Source organism: Thunnus thynnus, chromosome 9, assembly GCF_963924715.1.
Source record: "Thunnus thynnus chromosome 9, fThuThy2.1, whole genome shotgun sequence".
Lineage (NCBI taxonomy): Eukaryota > Metazoa > Chordata > Actinopteri > Scombriformes > Scombridae > Thunnus > Thunnus thynnus.
The window spans coordinates 7,016,839-7,037,147 of record NC_089525.1 but is presented as its reverse complement, the minus strand read 5'-3'; the positions used below and the strand labels follow the sequence as shown (position 1 = coordinate 7,037,147).

Genomic DNA, 20,309 nt, shown 5'->3' with positions numbered 1-20,309 from the left:
TGCCTAACCAAAAGGAGGACACCCCTGTGTGTCTACAGTGGTACTTTCCGGTGTTACACCAGATTTGGTGACCCAGCAGATTCTGTGATCTGCAGTGTTGGAGGAAGTAGGATAATTTATTTAAGTAGCTACAAGTATCGATACCACAGTGTACTTTAAGTACATTTAGCTGGTAATACTTCTATACTTTTACTTAAATAGAATTTTAAATGCATGGTTTTTGCTTGTAATGAAGTATTTTTACATTGTGGTATTGATAGCTACTTAAGTAAAGATCTGACTGCAGGTCACAAAATCTGATGGATAACTAAATACGATGTAACACCGGAACTCGTCACATTTTGCGCGGGTAGCGGTTTCAGTTTGAACTACGGAGCGTTTTCAAAACAAACCCGTCGTTTAACCTACATTTGTCCAAAATGAGGTAAGATATATGAAGTATTTGTAATTATTTAACCAACATCCGAATCTAAATCTATGGTGTAACGCTACCATATCTGACTAATGGCAAATGCAGCCAGAAACGTAACGTTATTACGTAGTATAAGTTACAGTTGGAGATGTTTTACAACCCGTCGACGTTTTTTCTGACAGCTTTACAGTTGATTAATGAGTTTACAGCAGGTTTACAGTCGCACCTCATAATGCATTTGTGTGGAGAAAAGTGGTCAAACTAGCTTGTGTTGTTTGGTGGTGATGTAAAGATACTAAATAACAGAGAAGCAAAGTTGTTAATAGCATTTTATCTTAGTTTTAGCAGTTGTGAGGCATTCATCTTAGCAAGAAAGAAGGACACATTAATATACTCAGTGACCGAATGGACTTTGGTTTGAGGTTCGTCGCATAAACATACTCGCACATAATACAACAGCTTTTCAGAATTGGGGGGGTCACATACATAAAGCCTGGCAGGTTGTTGGTGTGACTCCACTAGGGGCTGCTGTAATTTAGTTGTAGGTGTCACCCAGTGGTAGTGATAATATGAGAATGAGACTGATGATGAAGATGAAGCGCCTCTGTCCTCTTTGTTTCCACAGCGCCAAAAAGGGCAAAAGAGACAAGGTGCCCCCAGCTGCAGCAGATGACAGTCAAGTGAGTTGGTCAATGGTCACAGTGCTGGTTTGCTGACAGACAGCTTCATGGCCAGGGCATAAAATCAGCAGCAGTCACCAGCCTGCTGGTAAAATATGCAGATGGCTGCTAGATTTGCCTCACTCACCAGACAAAGACAATAGTAATCTACCGAGTGGCTGGTAATATTTGAACATTCACTAGCTATTTGGCTGGTGGACAATGATAATGATATTAACAATATCATCTTTATTAATAAAGCAATTTTCAAAATCAATGTTACAAAGTGTTTCACAAAGGCAGCAAAATAAAACAGACAAACCATGATATCGTCAGGTTTTAAAAAAACAGATAAAAACAATTTCGTGTATAAAAACCAATTCAGTGTAGGAAAAAAACTCAAGTAGAGAGAATTAAAACTCAAGTCAAATCAGGAAAGGCTCTCCGATTAAAAGTATGTTTTAAGACTTAAAAGAAATCACTGACTCAGCCAACCTGATTTCCTCGGGCAGATTGTTCCAGAGCTGGTTATCAGCCAGGTCTCTGGAACAGATAAAAGACTTCTGCCTGAGGATCTCAAAGTACGTACTGGCATGTACGGTAATAAGAGGTCAGAGATAGAGCAGGGAGAGGCCATGAAGAGCCTTAAAAGTATTCAGTAAGATCTTAAATCAATTCTAAAACATACTGGGAGCCAGTGTAAAGAGAGTAGAACAGGAGTGATGTGTAGGGGTGATAAAATCTGAATAAATATGTTGTTGACAGAGCCTTTGTCATTTTCCTACTCTTTCATATGTAACCCTTCCCTGTGTCCCACTGTTCTAGTGCACCATTCATCTAATGTGTCTCCCATTTAACTTCATATTATCAGGACAAATATTTTTGTGCCCGTGTCTTGTCTGTGTTATTAAGCATTGATGGACTGTAAATAACAGGTTTGGATTTTGTATTGCACTCTGTTGTGTGATTTCCAGAAAGCTTCATCTTTGGATCATTTGGATTCTGCCAACCTGTCTGCTATAGAGAGAGCTAGTTTCATGGAGGGACTGCAGCTAAATTATGGTGAGTCTTTTTTTTTCCATGTCAGTGTCACTCTGTCTTTTACAGAGTATAAATGAGTCTCTTAAAAGATCTGAAAAAGCAATAAACAATTCAAATTAAATGCTGTACAAAAAATGACACCATGCCAAACACGGCACTCAATTACAGTCTACCAACAGTGAATGGAGGAGACACCTTTTCCTCATCCTTTCTAGCACATGATTCTGTTCAACACGTGACAATCTACTTTGTATATTTTGAGATACAGTTTAGTCTCTAACTGCAGATTTTACCTTCATTTTAGGGTTTTTTTCATCAACATCTGAACCCTATTTGAAATGTAACCCTTTTCATAAACAGTCCCCCAGTTGTAGCTGTAGTTGTACCTCAGTCTACTTTTACATTAACAGCTCTTATTCAAGTGGATTTCAAATTAGCATTTTGGGGGCATTAACATGTTTATCTCTGTACTCCTCCGTTTTCTCTCTCTTTTTTAATTTTTTGTAAAAAAGCTTATTTAGGTCACATTGTTTCCAGAGTCTGCTATAATGTCAAACCACCAATCTTGTGCTGACCTCTTGTGTTGCCTAGGCAACCCTCTCCACAGTACCGCTGTAGAAGAAGATTTAGAAGTCTTAGAGGAAGGACGGGTGAACAAAGGAAGAGCGGGGAAAAAGGAGGTCCCTGCCAAACAGCGTGGAGCCGCTAAGAAGAGGAAAGAGACAGAGATGGATGGAGAGAGCGAGAAGGAAAAGCAGCAACAGAAGAAGAAGAGAAGTACTGGAGGGAAGGTCAAAGCCAGGTGAGCTCAGCTGTTTGTCTGCTGTGTGAGTGCAAAAAAAGCAACAAAATTAGATTTTCCTTCTTTAGTCAGATGTGACTACATGCTCGACCTTTCATTTGCAGTTCACATTAAATAACTGTTTTCATGGACAGTAAATCAACATCACTTGCTGATGTGCGTTAACACAAAGGTTGAACAAAGGAGCAGCCAAAGTCTGTAGAAATATTTTGATCATTTTGACAATGTCAAGCCTGTTCAAACTGTCAGACTGTTAGAGACTGAACAGGCACAGGACGCAGGTTTTTATAGTTCAAAAAGTGGGTTTTTATTTACCCCCAAAAATGAAAAAGGACTAAAGCAATCTTGATTAATGACAAAATTAGGCCCCAAAAGAGGTCAACAGAGAAAAATTGAACTCAGAATACAGCAAACTGAACTGCAACTAAACTGACCTCAACAGAGACAAAACTGACAAAACTAATGACACATGAAGGAAACATAAAACTGGCTGACCAAACCACTTCACAAACACAACTACAAATAAACACTACTGTACATAAACAGATTGCTTCTAACTCAATATTAACTAAGAATAATCTTACAACAATAACTCTAAATCAGAGTAAATTAATTGCAAAATACATAAACAAAAGGCTCTTCTCAAACCTTCCTTGCTGTTGCAGGAGGTTAATGTTTAATGCATCAGTCAATGTTTAACATGATGGAGGCCAGACGTTTCCTGGACCAGCACCACGTTAACTCAAGATACAATATATTAGTACAACTTCAGGTGACAGAACATACATGTTGATAATATAAAATTAACTAAATGTGCACACTTCATCTAGAAATTATGTGTGTCAAAAATACTAATATATAGGTCTATAAATATATGATACAATAAAAAAAATCAGTGTTAACCAGTCTTGAGAAATCAAGTTAAGGCAATAGCATCCGTAAATCTGATCACATATCGTACAATGTTTAAAAGGGATTTAAAGGCTCAAATCAGTTTCATTAAAATAGAACCTCACTGATTTAGCATTGCACTTCTATAACATCGTCAGACTCACATTGGACAGTGAAAAAAGGATCCAAATCAATGCAACAAAGCCAGAGATAATATCATGAGACAATGTATCAGATTTCAAACAGCTTCCTCTGTTTCTTCCACATATGTACTGTTGTAGTATTCCCCAACACCTGTAAACAGAATGTGGAAATGTGTAAAATTGGTGGAGTTCCCCTTTAAGATAAGATATGAAAGAACCACAAAGCAATATTAAAAGAAATGGATAAACAGAGTTCAAACCAATATCAAATAAAATAGATGATAAAATGGAGTAAAACAGAATCAACAGAAGAATAATAAGTTAGAGGGCAGTTACAGTACAGTGGGGGATATAACGAGCCAAATTTAATTGAACCCATTCTATAAAAGCTATTGACGACAAAAAGAGGAAGATGCTATTGAGATGCAAATGAGTCAAATGCATTAGCAAAAAGTCCCAAAATGAGAAAATGTGAACATTTCGGTCAAAGCAAGTTCTGACTACCAGTTGTACTGACGATGGTCCTTCAACTGAAATCTTCACTTTGCGGTTTAAGAGCCTCTTCTACTGTATTGTCAGTGTGTGGGCGATCTTTTTGTGAAATGATGATGTTGATTTAGGCCACAAGCACTGGACACTATCTTTTGAAAAGCCTGGATTCAAGAGTGCAAACCCTGCTACTATTCTATCCAATCCAGGTGTAATTTAATAAACGGCAGAGGAAAACAGAAAAGTCTTAAATGAAAAGAACTGAGATGCGGAGCAGTCCTTACAGAAATCGCCACAAAAAACCTAAAGGCAAAAAATGCAAGAAAACCCAAGAGAGGCAATGACCTTCCTCACACAGACAGTGGAGTAATAGGAACTGTGTGTTGGACAAAGACAACTAGAAAAGGAACTAAAAACAGAAAGTTGTAACAGTTAGTAGAAATACAAAATACAATAATGGGATTATAAATATGATTAATCATGTATTTCTGTGTCTCTTTGTGCCCCAACAAGGCCAGTGAAGAACCAGCAGATGAAGAAGGACAAGAAGAGAAAGAGTGAATCAGGAAAGTCCAGTGACCCTCAGTCACAGGTGAGTGATAATGTATCCACAGTTTACCACAGTTGTCTTATTAGTGAAAGGAGTTTTAGAAAAAAAAATCTCTGAAAATAATTTCTTGTGACAGATAAATTGAGAGTAATGAAAACCATGTTGTGCCACATGTGTTACATTACGTTATTACATTTATTCTCTCCTAGGAGGAATCTGAGTCTGACACCCGCCAGCAGAGACGTAAGAGAGTCCTGTCCTCCGATGAGGAGGAGGTGGAGGACACCAGCTGGGTACGGACTTCCTTCAGCAGATGGCTAAAGCCAGAAGCTGACACTTTGTGATTTGTTGTTTAGTTTGTGTTAATCTCATTGTATATCTCATTCATTCAGAAACCGAGTCCGAAGAAACATAGAGTGTATAGTTTGGGCAGGACCAGGAAGTCTTCATCTGGCATGTCCAAATCCAGGAAGTCTTCATCTGGCACGCCCAAATCCAGGAAGTCTTCTTCTGGCACGTCCAAATCCAGGAAGTCTTCATCTGGTAAGTGAAAAGTGTTTAAAAGAATAGTTGTACATACTGGGATGTACACTTTTTTCCTGTCTTGCTGAGAGTTAGTTGAGAAGATCAATGTCACTCTCATATTTATATAGTAAATATGAAGCAGGGGACAGTTCGTTTAGTTTAGCACAAAGACTGGAAACAGGGGAAACAGCTAGCCTGGCTCTGTCCAAAGGTAACAAAATCCTCTTACCAGACCTCTAAAGCTTAATAATTAATGTGTTAAATCTGTTTTGTTTAATCTTGGCCTGGCGCAGAGACTTTCTGGAGTCTCTGCTGGTTTCTAGGCAACTTTATGGTGAGTCCAAAACTTCAGGAAGTCACTGCTCCTGGCCCAAGTGGCATCGTCTAGGGCAGAAAAATTAAGCTGAAAACTGCAGTTCCTCGAATGGCCACTTGAGGCTGGCTCCAAAAGCGAGTCAATCTCAATAGACTCCCGTGTTAAAATGCCCAACTTTACAGCAGAAATAAACATGTTTACAGCTTGCCACAAAAAACGGTTTTGGTCTCTGTAACTAATTTCCCTGTTCATGACAACTGTGTGAGAGGTGAATTTTTTTAGAACTCACCTGTTTAAATTTTATTAAGGTTTTAAGTTATGCATAGTAAGGGTGTGGCTGCTTTGAGTAACAAGTGGATGCCGTCTGTTGACAAGTCACTACCATGGAGTATAGTAGCCATAGCTGTCACTGTTTCAGTGTGTTTTCAGTTCATGAGAGTTAATTGGTGGCCTAAAAAAAGTCTCGTTCAGCGTTTGGTTGTACTAAAAGACCCTTTAAGGAGTTGGATATTTAGTTTTTCCAGGCAGTACATTTTGTTTTAATGGTTGTAAGTCTTTTTTTGCTAACAAAAATTAGCATTAGCATTATCACAGTTAACCGCAGACTGTAAATGCACCGTGCTAACCAAGCTAGCAGCTAGCGTTAGGGTCAGCTCCACCCTCTCGTCCACATTTAGCCACTTCTGACTCCAAAAATTAAAAATGGTGACGGTCAAATGCAAACTCGAGGCTTCAAAACCAATGGGTGATGTCACGGTGGCCACGTCCATTATATTTTGACAGTCCTGGCCATTAGAGTGTTAGTAGAGTTGGAGGAGTAGAGTCATATTTCCCAAAAAGCCAAACTATTCCTTTATAGATTCACTCAAAACTTTTTATTATACAGTATGTGGGTGTATTTATAGCTTCTTGGCATAACTTGGACATATGAAGCTGTTCTTGTGACTTTTTCACTATATGGTATAAAACACTTGTAGTTCAGTACATGTAGTAAACCTAAGGCCTTAAATAAACTAGTGAGCGCCACACACTTTAGGTGTAAATTGATTTAGTTTGACAGTTGTTTACATCGTGTGTTAACATGATTTAAAAACATTTCTACCATTATTCATGACATTTGAACAATGAAAATCTACCTCTTCCCCTTGAAGGCAGTGCATCTGCAGAACCAGAAGAGACCAACAGAGTTGAGCGAAAGAGGAAGAGACGTCAGGGAGGAACACAGTTAGAGGAGGTGCTGGATGCCTTCCTTGATTTCTGTGAGCAGTACAGGTAAATTGTCACATCCTTCTTCATTCTGCTTCATTCTTTTCATGAATATCTCTTAAGGGTCTCTTGATGTCTGTAAATTGTAGTCTCTCAAATGATGTTGCCACACAGTGACTAACATTCACAATTTTAATCATTTTTATCGCAAATATTTCACTTGGAGATGATAAAATTCTTGTTTGTAGGGAGTCGGTGGAGTCTAAAGCAGTCAAACAGTCCATCGATTCTTTCTCCAACAATGTGAGGGAACAACTCATGGAAAAGGTCAGACTTCAAATTCTGCTTATTCTGTGATACAGAGAAGTTGAAGCACAATACCAACTTCACTCTATGAAGTTTTAGAGTTTATTTAGAGTTTCAGAATAATTTTGTCAGCTAGAACATTTTTAAAGAAGTGGAATATACTGTCACGTAGGTCATTAAAGTACAGAATTACAACCAAATTTCCAATCAAATCCAATCCAAAATAAGCACTTAATCAAAATCAGGGTACGGTAAGCACTGTTCATTTAATCCTGAATGGTTACACTGTGAAGAACCTTGAAGCCAATGTGCATTAATGAGGAATGCCAGCAAGGTTTTTTTTTTTTTTTTTTTTACCTCAGGTGCCAATTAGAGTTTGACAATAGAAGATACCTGAAGCTGCAGATGACTGATATTTCATCTCTTTCATGCCAAAACTTTTACAAAAAAATACAGTTCTTCTGTTACCCAGAAATGCTGTCAGACTTTTAATCACATTTAAGTTTATTTTTGCTCTTCCAGATCTCTTCTCACAAGGAGCTCAGGGTCCTAAAGAGAGAAAACGCTAAGGTAACTATGGCAATCAGTTTTTACAAGCACCATGGTTTGATGGCAGCCTGTATTTACTCTGTTCTCTGTCCTGTATGTGTGCGTGTGTGTGCGTGTGTGTGCGTGTGTGTGCGTGTGTGTGCGTGTGTGTGTGTGTGTGTGTGTGTGTGTGCGTCAGGTGGGCTCTTTGATCCGTACAAAGACACAGAGACTGTTGGATGCCAAGCATGAGCTGATGAGGTGAGAAGCAGCTCAGAGGATCAAACACCAATTTCCATTTCTGCAAACTCAGCTTACTGTAAGATTTTAGTGTATAAACTGAAAAAAATAAGTTTATTTAATAAGTAAATAAGTTACACAAAAAGTGTTTCATTATTAACTTAGAATCCCTAAAAGTAAAACTAAAACCTCTAAAAGTCACCAACATCCAAGCTCTCACAATGACTCTTACTGTGTGTGTTTGGTCCAACAGGGCAGAGAGGCAGGCGTGGCTGTTGCAAAAAGAGAAAGCAGAACTTGAGCTGAGACTATCTGATCTGAGACGAAGCCATTCCTTCCTCCGTGACATCAGAGAGCTCAACAGACAATACTTAGATTACCGACACACACACCCGCGAGAGAAAGAGACGGTACAAACACACATACACACAGTATACTGATGTGAAAAGTAACTTTTAAAATAGCGCTAATACTGACCTGAATACTGTCTGGTGGTTGTTATTATTATATTATCATACTGTTCTTATTTTACTGTGTGGTCCTCTCTTCTCTCCTTTCCCTGTCCACCCAGTACGGGGCGTCCAGCTTGCCAGCTCTGCTGTTGGAGGCCAGGCATATTCAAGGAGCAGAACATCAGCTGAGAGGGATCAATAACCAACTGGAAAAAAGACTGGAGGAGAATGTGAAATAATGGCAATGCTCAAAGGTTTAAAACTCCGGTGACTCTCTTACGGACAGATTTTATATCCTGCACACGAACACCATGATGAAATGTTTCAAGAGAAATAGAATATTGCAAATACAATAAATACAAATAAGAACATTCTCCTTGTGTCTTTCTGTGTCCTGTAAATGTATTTCAGTTTCTAAATTCCTCAACCTTTGCTGACGTGCTGAGGGATTTGAGGATTTTTGAGGTAACATGCTCCTTTAGATCAGTGGTTCCAAACCTTTTTGGTCTTGGACCCCTTAAAATAAAGCAAAGTCTACCAGGTCTACCACCTTGTCACATGTTGCAGTGTCTATCAGTTAAGTTACTGATTATTGTCTTGATTCTGTTAATTGTTTTGTGCATAAAATGTCAGAAAATAGTGAAAAATATCCGTTAATTTTCCCCACAGTCCAAGGTTACATTCTCAAATGTCTGGTTTTGTCAGACCAATAGTCCAAAACCCAAAGATATTCAGTTAATATATGTTTTTTTTGTTGTTGCTTTTTTTCTGTATCCTATCTTGTTATATCATCATGCGACCCTTTGTGCGGGTCACGACCCTCAGACTGGGAACCCTCTCTTTAAGTCAAGGTGAGGTTCCTCCTATATTCCTTCCGCCCACACAGGGAGCAGCTTCCCTGATTGGCTTAGAGTTTCTTGCTTGTACTTTGAACAACTTGACACATCCTAACAAGGAAGGAGACCTGTTAAGACTTGTACAGCCGTCCCACGCAAAGGAAGGTTGGTGTATTTTGATTCAAGTATTTTTTCCTCTTTTATTGTGATTTATACATTGACGTATCATGACTGTCGTTTCTGTAATATGTAACAACAGGACTGGGCGTGTCCGAATGAGTTTACTTCAGTTGTAACTGAACTTACCGCAGATGTAGGTCAACGCTAAATCAGGCTATTGTCATTTCATTTCATTTTAACTTCATTCGCTGTGTCAAACGAACTCAGGCGGTCAGAAAGTCTTTTATGAGTTTAAGATATGTTCAGAAGTTTTGTGGATGTTGACTCGTTTTGGCGGCTGTTAGCCAGGAGGGACTTGCTTCCATATTGCTTCCTGAAGCAGGTAAAGTTCACATGTTGTCACTTTCCCGAATTATAAATGCAATTACATGTTCAGAGTACTTCACGTTATAGCAAGTGTTATACAATGTGGAGTAAAACAGACCAAGTTGAACCAGGTGAATTATATGTAATTACACATTTGAACAATGACTCATGTCGAACAGTTCATTGGTTCGTTTTTTTTTTTTTTTTTGCTGAACTGCCTTTACTGATAAGAAGCTGTAAATTTCCTGTCAGTATAGTTTCACTATTAGCTGCGCCCTATATGAACAGTACTGGATGTTCTTAATTCCTCAACCATGGACCTATTATGAGATTTGTCGTGTTATATATTAGATAACATTATTTAATATGATATATCGTGATCTGATACTAATATCATGTATCATAAGATATATGTAGGCTATTATGAGCTCTCTTAATGCATGCATGGTCTTAACCATATTAACCACAACAAACCAGATTAACCATAACGTGAACCAGTCTGGTTTTTGCATCCGGTATTCAGTTACCTGAATCAATCTTACAGTTGCCTGTGATTACAAAAACCCCTTAACTCATGACTCATGTGACACCTGATGTGTCATTGTTATTTGCTGCTCAGTATCAAATCATCATCAGTGTATCAATATATAACTCACGCTTTACATTTAAAGGGCCAGTTCACCTAAATTACAAAAAAAGACATGAGTTAGCACTTCTGGTGTCCCCCGAAACCCCTGGTTATCTTTGAGAGGAAAATAAATCATTTCAAAGAGATTGAAAATACGCCCTCATCCATGAGTAGGGTGCAGTATAAAAAACTCAATTCTAATTCTGTCGAAAGCTTTAATGGGATCTACCTTCTAGTGAATAAATCATGCTTAGAAAACCTGTTTACAGTAAGATCTGATCTAAAACTAGAGACTACTGGTGGCGTGTTAGAGCATGTTTTTGTAATTTGGGTAAGCTGACGGCTTTAAGGACTTTCCTAAAATAAAGACCACCTCTACTACCATAAAATTATATACACTTTCATGAAATAAAACATTAACCTCAAAGGAAGAAGAAGCACTATTTTACAAAAGTATTCTCTGAGTTTGTTGTTTGACTAAATCTACTAGCTAAATTGAGCATGAGTCTGTTTACAGACTTGGCTAAACCATTTCCTGGAGGAAACCTTGTGAAGCCCTTCTCTCTTATTGGAACAAGTTTTTGTTTACTTCCTTGTCTGGCAAGTTTTTTTTTTTTCTTTATGTTGCTCTGGCAACCGAGCCATAGGTTTCCACATGAAAGGTTAACTCTAATCCAGTCTGTGCAAATACTTAAATCAGATCAACGTGGCAATATGACTGTTAAACCCATCCAGCATCCTGTTCAGGGTCATGATGGGATGGAGCCTATCCCAACACACATCAAGCAAGAAGCAGGGTACAACATGGACAGATGTATAGTCACTTGCAGTGCTAATGCTCTTATATAGACTTCACACTCACCAGCTCGAGTTTCTGGTTAATGTACAGTGTGTAACCTGCATGATGTATGACTGTGGGAGGAAACCACAGCAGGTGGAGGAAAACCCACACAGACACAGAGAGGCTTTCTCTTATGCTCTATTGTGTAGGCTAAAAGTTTAAGCATTGCCATTATTATTCCCCTTGGCTTATGATATACTGCACAAGTGTAGTTTACATTAAAAAAAAATCAGCAGTAGCTCAACATTACAAATCAAAATTATGTAAAAGATAAGTTTGGTACACTGGTTCAGCTGGTATGAGACAAGATTTGATGCATTAAAAGGAATTTGATGCACACTGCACATGCATTGACAGAGAGCAGGAAATGTATACTAGCAAAGGTGTTATGTTTATGGTGGTTTCCAGTTTCCATATAGTTTGTATTGTCAGACTGTCTCTTATGTCTTCATCTGTCATCTGTAGAAACATGGATAAGGCCAGTGATGCTGGGAGCCAGGCGGACCAAGTGGACGCCCTCAAAATATTTTCAAAGAGGTAATCACTGTACATGACATTCTGATCATCTGTATCTGCTGTCACAATAACTGAAACGGTTTTGCTCTGTCCATTGAATATAGGGTAAATATTCTCATACTGGTAGCAGCTACAGACTTCAAAGTCTCTATATGTAGAATTAACATGTAATCTATCAAATTAGTCCAAGTCAAATAGCAGTTTCTGTAGATCTAAGATGTAAGATTTATTTTATGGCAAGTAAGATTTTTGACCAACCAACAGTTGTCCACAAAGGAAATCTGGTAATAGTTTGACTTCTGTGTCCAGCAAATATTGTGTCTATGTGTATATGGTACAAACCATTTATACATACATACAGTATTTATTTATTACTTTTATTATTTACTTTTATTGTTTATTTATACAAGCAAGTTTTGGAGTAAATGCTCCCTCAAAGAGTTAGAACATTCATTATATTTATCATGAGTTGAACTCCAATTACTTTGCTAGATCAACTTATTAATGAGATATTCCAAAAGTCTTGAGGGCATCCATCTGTGATGTCAGCAGTCATGTGGCTCTGAGGTTAAATAAGCCTTTCAATTTTACTTACCACCGAGCTGACAAAACATGTTCAAAATTGCCCAAAGCTGAGTGAAACCTGAAGAAACTACAGTTGAAACGTGTTGTTCACTCCTAATAAAGTCACAGCAAAGTGATTTCAGTTTGCGGTGGTTAATTTTGATCTTCACCTAAGATGCTCCTGTGACTGACCAGCACCTGGTTGCAAATACTGGCTGTGCATGGGGAGTTCAGTGCAATGTTAAAAAATGTGTTTAAGTGTAAAAGTGCTCATTTCAACGTGTGTTCACGACTCTGTGTATGAAGTTTCAGGGGGGGCAGTGATAAGACTGAGGAGATGGAGACTGTCCCCAGCAGCAGCAGCAGCAGCAGCAGTAAAGCAGCAGGTGGCGACCCTTACCGCTACAAGATGGACTACCCCAACATGGGAACCTGTCTGATTATCAACAACAAGAATTTCCACAGTAGAACAGGTAAACACATGCACACGCTGCTATGCACTCATGCAGACACTTATCTATTTCAGGTTATGTCACATCGCTTTCTGCGTATCTGCGTGCGTAGGTGCTACGCAGATAAGAGATGAGAGACTGACTGAAATCAAGTTCTTAGTAATGCTTGTGACAGGTACAGGAGGCCTTTTCCACAGAAGAAATTTGGAGAAGACACTGTAGGCTGAATTCCATTTAGCTGCTTCAGTTTCAGGCTCCTAGCGTTGTGCATGCTGGCTCACTGCCACACTATCATGGCTTACTCCGACACCTGAATACAACCGAACCATCATCATGTGCATTTTACAAAATATCAATGAATACCATGGTTCAAAAAAGTCTCAGTAACTATAGGTCCCCATATTTTATACAAATTTCCTGGAAACTTTTTGATTAATTTGCAGGTATTTAACAGGAATTTTTAGGACATTTGGTGTAAATTATAAGAAAAGGGTTAGGGGTTAGGGGTTAGGTTTGTTTAATTTTTTTTGTTTAATTAAGTGTTAAGTTTGTTTAATTTGTAAGTACCCATACATCATAGGCTATTTGGGTTCATATATAGATGTTCTTTTTCAAAATTTCTTAATAAAGTAGACTCTTGACGGTTTTGTAACTGACAGGAAAACTTAGTTTTCAGTGTGTAGTTTTGTGCTTTTTCAATAATTTCCTAAAAGTAGCTGCTGTGTAACTGTTAATTCTTAGGACATTTCTTTGAAAGGGTGCTCATCAATGTGCTCATAGAGTTTTTAAGATACAACCTAATATGCTAATATGTAGTTCGACACACAAAACTACACACGAAAAACTAACTATTTTCTGTCAGTTAAAGAAAAATTACCAACTAAACCAACTGAATACTTTAAATTGCTTCTTATCATTTGTAACAAATTGCACCACCCTCTCTGTAAAATGTCCCAAAAATTCACTGTTAAATACTTGCAAATTACTCCAAGAATTTCCAGGAAATTAATGTAAAATGAAAGAACCTGTAAAATAAAGCATTAACTAAGTCTCATGAAGTGCACCGTCTTCCCATTTACATATGCACATGTTTCACAATCTTGCAGATTTTAGTCACAGCAGCACTGTGACGACAGCAGTTTGACTAAGAATGCTCCTGAAATTCACTGGTAAAATCAGTCAGCTCCCACTTCAATCATTAGTTTTTCAGTTGAAATCGATGAGAAACTACAGATTCATGAATGAAAGTCTTAAAGGGGATATACCGTTCACATTTTCAGGTCTATTTTTATTCTGGGACTCTACTGGAATATAGGTCATGTCAGTGAAAACATTAAAATAAAAAATCAAAAGATCTATAAATTAAAATTAATACCTTTCTACTTGCATTAAAAGCATTCTGTTTATGCTATAAAATCGATGTTGAGCGTTGGCACACTGTAAACAGCATCTGTGTTAGCTTAACAGTTTGCCATCAATAAATGCTTCAAGGTGTTTATAGCTGGAGACAAGCTCAACCTTTTTTCATTGATCTATGTCCATTCTTTTACCATTTTACTCTTCTGTTCTTCAATTCAATTCAGTTTTTATTTATATAACACCAAATCACAACAGAAGTTTTCACATAGAGCAGGTCTAGACAGCACATCCCTCAGCTATATTCTGTGTATTCTGGTAAACGGTGCACTTGAGTCCAGGCTTTTCTTTGATTTCTGTAGACGGGTTTTTGTAACGAGGAAACACAAAACTCCACCCTCCTTCGGTCTTTTTCATGATCATTTTCACACTTGAAAAAGGGTGTTGTTGTTGTTGTGTAGCTGACATGTATTAACAGCAGTGGTCTCACACAGGATATAACTCCACCTCTACAGTACAAATTAAAACACAATACCGCCTGATGAGAATTACATGAAATGACCAAATTAAGTTGAATCTACTCCACTACATTTCAGAGGAATATATGGTACTTTTTTATACATTACAGACACTACCAGCTATTATTTATTACTCTTTAAGTTCAAATTGAACATATTTTTCCATTTGTTTTGTGAGCATTTGTTTGGACCCCTTGAAAAGGAGATGATGCATCTCATGGGGCTTATACTGATATAATAAATATCTACATGAAATCAGTGGCTCTGAACCTTTTTGGCGTGTGACCTCTCATAAAGGTCAGTGTGTAGTTGTGGCTCCTTCTCACATTTCAGATGTCTGATAGCTGTTCACATGATGCAATCTTTCACAAAAAGCTAAAATCAGAGAAAAGTTTCAAATTTAGATACAGGATACTTGGTTTTGTCTTCTTTTCTCTCTTGTGATTGATTTATCTTGTGGTCTTTTGGATGGGACCTTTTTTTCATTTATTTATTTATTAGTTTATTTGTCAGGGACATTAAAGCTTAAAGCTCATAATAAATAGTGACATTCTCAATAACAACAGTATTTACATCACATAACAATCCATTTACATGTGTGCACATGTGTATGTTCCCTAATTCATGGCAATGCTGTATTTATGTGCATAGTATTTATAGGCGTATGCGTCTGTGTACATACATACATAGTCTATATCAGTGCATGTATGACTTGACCTGACTCCAGCTTCAGAGCCACAACTAAACTAATATATAAAATAGCTGGAGCCTCTTCAACAGTAAAATGCTTCTTACACATTGATAAATCAGTAACAATCTAATAATGTCACATATCATCATTTATCAGTTACAGGGGACTTTTGGGGCCCTAATTTGGAGGCCCCAAACAGCTGCTTAGTTTGCTTGATGTGTGACAGGGTGTGAGAGTTTAAAACACTGAGGAATTAAAAAACTGAACTTCATAACTGTCACGGTCACTGACGACCTGTTCGGTGTTTCCCCCAGGTTGAGTGCTCGTTAGGTTAGGCTAACCCATTGTCGCTAACTTCAGAGCTAACCCCCAAGCTGCAGCATTTATTAACTGACACACTGTAGACTGTACTGTAAAAATGACAGAAAGAGAGAAAGAGAGAGAGTGTGAGAGAAGGAGAGAGAGAGAGAGCAGCTGTGGTCGAGCGGGTGAGCGTTGGTAGCGAGAATGCCGATGAATCAGATCAAGAAAACTTATTTTCTCATTGTTTCACTCTCCTTCTTCTCCTTTTTCATCAGGAGTTCCTGAAAAGAGAAAGAAAAGATCATTTGTGTTCAATTCCAAAGCTCTGACGTGATCTGAAATCAGTTAAAAAGATGAGCTGAGGCAGCAAACCTGAAGCTGGAGGTTTTCTTCTCCTCTTTCCTCTGCGCCTCCTCGTGGATCCAGATCTCATCTTTGACCTGTAGCGTCTCCTCCAGCTCTGTCTTCTCTTTCTCCCACTAGCTGTGACCTCCTCTCTCAACCCTCACCCAGCGTAGAGAACTCCTTCCTGGACTTTATTTCTGTCTCAGAAAGCTCCTTCTGGAAACTCTCTTCTCTTTCTGACAGCTCTCTCTCTGGTGATGCTCCTGTATGTCAGCCAGCTGCTCTCTGAGTTGTTCCTCTAGAGTATGACAGGTCAGCTTGCTCCCTTTCAGAGCTGACTCCGTCTCATTCAGCAGGGCCAACGTGTCAATGTGAGCGGTGGTGCGTGCTCGTCTTCTTTCATCGGCCCTGCTGATTTCTCTGTCTTTGAAACTGAGCTTCCAGCTGGCTGACTCCGTTTCTCCTCTCTGAGTGTGGAGGCGCTGTTGAAGAGAGATGATCTGCTCATCTCTCTTTTTTGATTGACCCTGCTGCCTTCTCCAGCACTTCGTACTTTTCCTCCTGAGAAGAGAGCTGGCAGTGAAGAGACCAGATCTCTTTTTCTCTGTGTCTTTTTCCTCTTGGAGGTCACTCTTTAACCTCCTGTTCTCTTCTTCAGTGACAGACAGCTTCCAGCCTCCATGTGCCTCCTCATGTCCTCCATCCCTCTGTTACAGTCCTGTGCAGAACAGAAAACAGAAACACAGAAAAACAGGAAAACAGTCATCTGTTAATACTAAGAGGAAATAGATCACATGTTTATGTATTCATGTTAATCTGAGGCATTTAACCAGGCAGACATTCACAGGTATCTATGTTTTCATCTGACTGACTGTGAGAGATGACTTTAAATTCAGACGACATTGTAAATTTGTATGAAATGTCATCTCATCATTCATCTGCATCTGTGCTGATAATGTGCTGTATATTTGTCTGAGCTTTAGACACAATATGAAGCCATTAAAACATTCATAGTCTTGTGTGCAGTAGTGCAGTGTTACATCCTGCTGGCTCTGCTGTCTATCGCCATGGTGGCTGATGATCTTGAAAATGATCTAACACGTGAGATGGACATAAGATCGTATCAAGTGTCTGACACATATAATAACTGTTTGTCTGTTCAGCCGGTGAAGAGATTCTGACTTCTGAGGAACTCATTTATAGACATTTGTCATAATCGCTGACATCATAACAGGAAGACAGACATTCTTCTGTAGGCTGACATCATGCAGCTAAAAGAGTTCAATCAGTTTGAATGATCACACAGTCAGAGAAACCACACAGACAGTGCTGATCTTTAGTTTTACTCACAGAAAGTGAACAGGCTTTTAACCTGCAGTTCACATCACAGCATACTAATGCATAATAATATTAAAATGTTTACCATCAGATCCAGATTCACAAAAGTGAAAATGTTTCTTATAACAACAATGATTTTTGTCTGTTTTAATATGAATTATTAACACACATGCTTTGCACTCTGCATTCATATATCCAGAGAGAGTGTGTGTTTGTAATAATAGTGCAGTGCCAGGTCAGAACATACCTGTTGGAAATGGGCTGATTGCTTATTATTTCTCAAGAACCACATATATATGTATCAATTAAAACGATAATGATTTAATAAATTAAATGGTTTTGATCCAGGCAGAAACTTCACCAGTGACTAAACAGAGGCTACGGAGCAAAAGGCTGTTTGTGGTATAACAGTATAAAAATACCAGAAAATCACAAAAAACACACATCTGCCTCCTCTGTGTTTTTCCTTCACTGAAGTCCACTGAGGGAAACTTGAGTTTTTATCCTGCCAGTGTTTTTTTTTCCCCCAAACAGACACAGTCAGTTGAGTCACAGTTGTGTTGCACCATGTCAGCTACACAAACGCACACAATTAGACAAGAAACAGCAACTGTGAAAGTGTGAGACCAAAAGATCCAGGTTCTGTTGCATGAGTCTCGAGCTTGCGACTCTGTTCTTTGGACGAAATTGTAGATGCTGATATTAAAACGGTCTGCATTTTGACTTGTGTGTCTCTGCAGGGATGAGTACTCGTAACGGGACGGACGTTGATGCTGCTTCTGCTATGGAAACCTTCACTAAACTGGGCTATAAGGTCAAAATGGCCAATGATCTGACTGTGAAGGACATGACGAACATGATGTCAAGTGGTAATTGATTTTTGTTGTTTCAAGGATTATACTCCCATATATATACATACATACATATATACATACATACATATATATATATATATCAAAGGCAAAGTGAGTGACAGAAAAACATAAGAATTTCATGAATTTAATGAATATCTTGAGGAACTGTTAAGTCAACATCCATGTAGGTTTTTTTTCCTCCCTGAGAACTAAAACGGCTTAATCCTAAAATATCTGTGCTTTCCTCAAGATAACATGTAATCTGGACTGGTAATCTAACCCTGTCTTGTTTCATTGTGTGTTTCCAGTGTCCAAAGAGGACCACAGTAAAAGCGCATCATTTGTATGTGTGTTGCTAAGTCACGGAGATGAGGGAGTGATATATGGCACTGATGGCTTAGAAAAGTTTGAAGTCCTGACAAAACACTTTAAAGGAGATGCCTGCAAGAGTCTGGTGGGGAAACCAAAGCTCTTCTTCATACAGGTTAGTCAATTTATACATGTGGTGGTGGACACAATAAGGTTAAAAACTATATGATAGAGCACCATCTACTCCCAACATGTGTCTTTAAATGTTTTGTAATGTAAATGTATTTATATCAATGCTTTTTTATCATTTCAGCAAGTTCCCAAAATCACTTGACAGTAATATCTACTGCTTTTTTCCATAAAACATTGTCTGTTGTAGGCGTGCCGTGGTTCAGAGCTGGATGGTGGAGCCATGGTTGAGACCGACAGCGTAGAGGAGCAAAAAATAGAGAGGATTCCTGTGGAGGCAGACTTTTTGTATGCCTATTCCACCGCTCCAGGTAACCAGTAATGGCAGTAGAAAAGACTTTTTGTCCACTTTTTTCTGCCCTTCGGATGCTTTATTACTTCATAGTTAATTATTAAATAGAGCGGTTGTTCCCCAAGTAACAACTAATATGGAACACCTGCACCATGCTGTTTATGGCTTGTTGTATCTTCACAGTAAAATGAGCAGAATCACAATTTGATGAAGATGTCTCAAACAGTACTGATCATTATAACCGTCCAACAGGCTACTACTCATGGAGGAACACGCTCAACGGTTCCTGGTTCATGCAGGCGTTGTGTGAGATGTTGCTTTGTCACAGCGGAGAGCTGGAGCTGATGCAGATCATGACCCGAGTCAACCGCAAGGTGGCGCTAAACTTTGAGTCCTCCTCCAACCTACCTGGATTTAATGGCATGAAGCAGATCCCCTGCATTGTCTCCATGTTGACTAAAGACTTTTACTTTCCTCACTAGTCTGATTTCTACTCAGGGCTCCACTTAAACTGTTCTCTTTCTTTTACCTACAAGAGAGTAACCTGCAATGGAAAACTGACACAGCTGTAATGTGATGAAATGTACTATCAGCATTAGGACAAAAGGGATTTTATGATGATAAGTATGTTTTTAGTGTTGGATCTTTCAGGGAAACCTTAACCACTTTCTGTGATCATTATGAATGAATGAATTCATAGTAAATCCCCCAAAAAGGGCTTAAAAATGTGAACTTTAAAAATGTTTGATACATGGATGTACACTGTATAAGATGAACGATTAGTTGACCACACAATAAATCTACAAGCACAAAAAGATCACTGTGACTGTGTCCTCATACGTTATTACAGTTCTGAGTTTCTAACCAGGCTGTCCCATGAAAACAGATGAATAACTACAGGTTTTGGCCAAACAGAAGACGTGATGATTGTCTTTTCGTAGTTTTAGTAATGTGTAAGCTAAATAATGTACTAATGTAAAAATCCACTTAAACTGAGCTAAGCAACACAATAATAATAATAGTTTACCGCAAATATGAACAGTTTTAGAAGATATGGAATATTTCTTTTAATTTTGAGGTGATCATAGAAGTTTGGTAGGTTTTAAAAAATATTACTTCATTAATACCCTTGTTACCAAAATGTGTTTTAAGATCAGTAACTGTACCCTCTGGTTATCGTTTGCTCTGGGGCAAAAATTTCAGCACACAAATTTCAGTTTCCATTCTACAT

The 20,309-nt window shown here is 38.4% G+C and overlaps 2 protein-coding genes across 8 annotated transcripts; both read left to right on the top strand.

Annotated features, from left to right (window-relative positions):
• The first annotated feature begins 292 nt into the window (after nt 1-292).
• On the top strand, nt 293-8,931 carry cenpu (centromere protein U). Of its 4 annotated transcripts, none has more exons than XM_067598575.1 (13): nt 293-424; nt 1,038-1,092; nt 2,046-2,133; nt 2,704-2,914; nt 4,951-5,029; nt 5,197-5,280; nt 5,380-5,530; nt 6,980-7,100; nt 7,283-7,361; nt 7,863-7,910; nt 8,068-8,129; nt 8,362-8,518; nt 8,680-8,931. In XM_067598575.1, the coding sequence occupies exons 1-13, from the start codon at nt 420-422 to the stop codon at nt 8,797-8,799; spliced, it is 1,260 nt and encodes a 419-aa protein (XP_067454676.1). In that variant the 5' UTR covers nt 293-419; the 3' UTR covers nt 8,800-8,931. The 4 variants fall into 4 exon arrangements, with proteins under 4 accessions (XP_067454676.1, XP_067454678.1, XP_067454677.1 ...); XM_067598577.1 differs by lacking the exon at nt 293-424 and adding an exon at nt 803-834 and having other exon boundaries at nt 5,380-5,470; XM_067598576.1 differs by lacking the exon at nt 293-424 and adding an exon at nt 803-834 and having other exon boundaries at nt 5,380-5,504; nt 6,984-7,100.
• A 497-nt stretch (nt 8,932-9,428) lies between these two features.
• Nucleotides 9,429-19,895, top strand: LOC137188978 (caspase-3-like). Of its 4 annotated transcripts, none has more exons than XM_067598580.1 (7): nt 9,429-9,561; nt 11,817-11,888; nt 12,744-12,904; nt 18,175-18,303; nt 18,597-18,772; nt 18,977-19,097; nt 19,331-19,895. In XM_067598580.1, exons 2-7 carry the CDS (start codon nt 11,821-11,823, stop codon nt 19,558-19,560), a joined length of 885 nt encoding a protein of 294 aa, XP_067454681.1. In that variant the 5' UTR covers nt 9,429-9,561; nt 11,817-11,820; the 3' UTR covers nt 19,561-19,895. The 4 variants fall into 4 exon arrangements, with proteins under 4 accessions (XP_067454681.1, XP_067454679.1, XP_067454682.1 ...); XM_067598578.1 differs by having other exon boundaries at nt 12,738-12,904; XM_067598581.1 differs by lacking the exon at nt 9,429-9,561 and adding an exon at nt 9,688-9,898.
• The last annotated feature ends 414 nt before the right edge of the window (nt 19,896-20,309 follow it).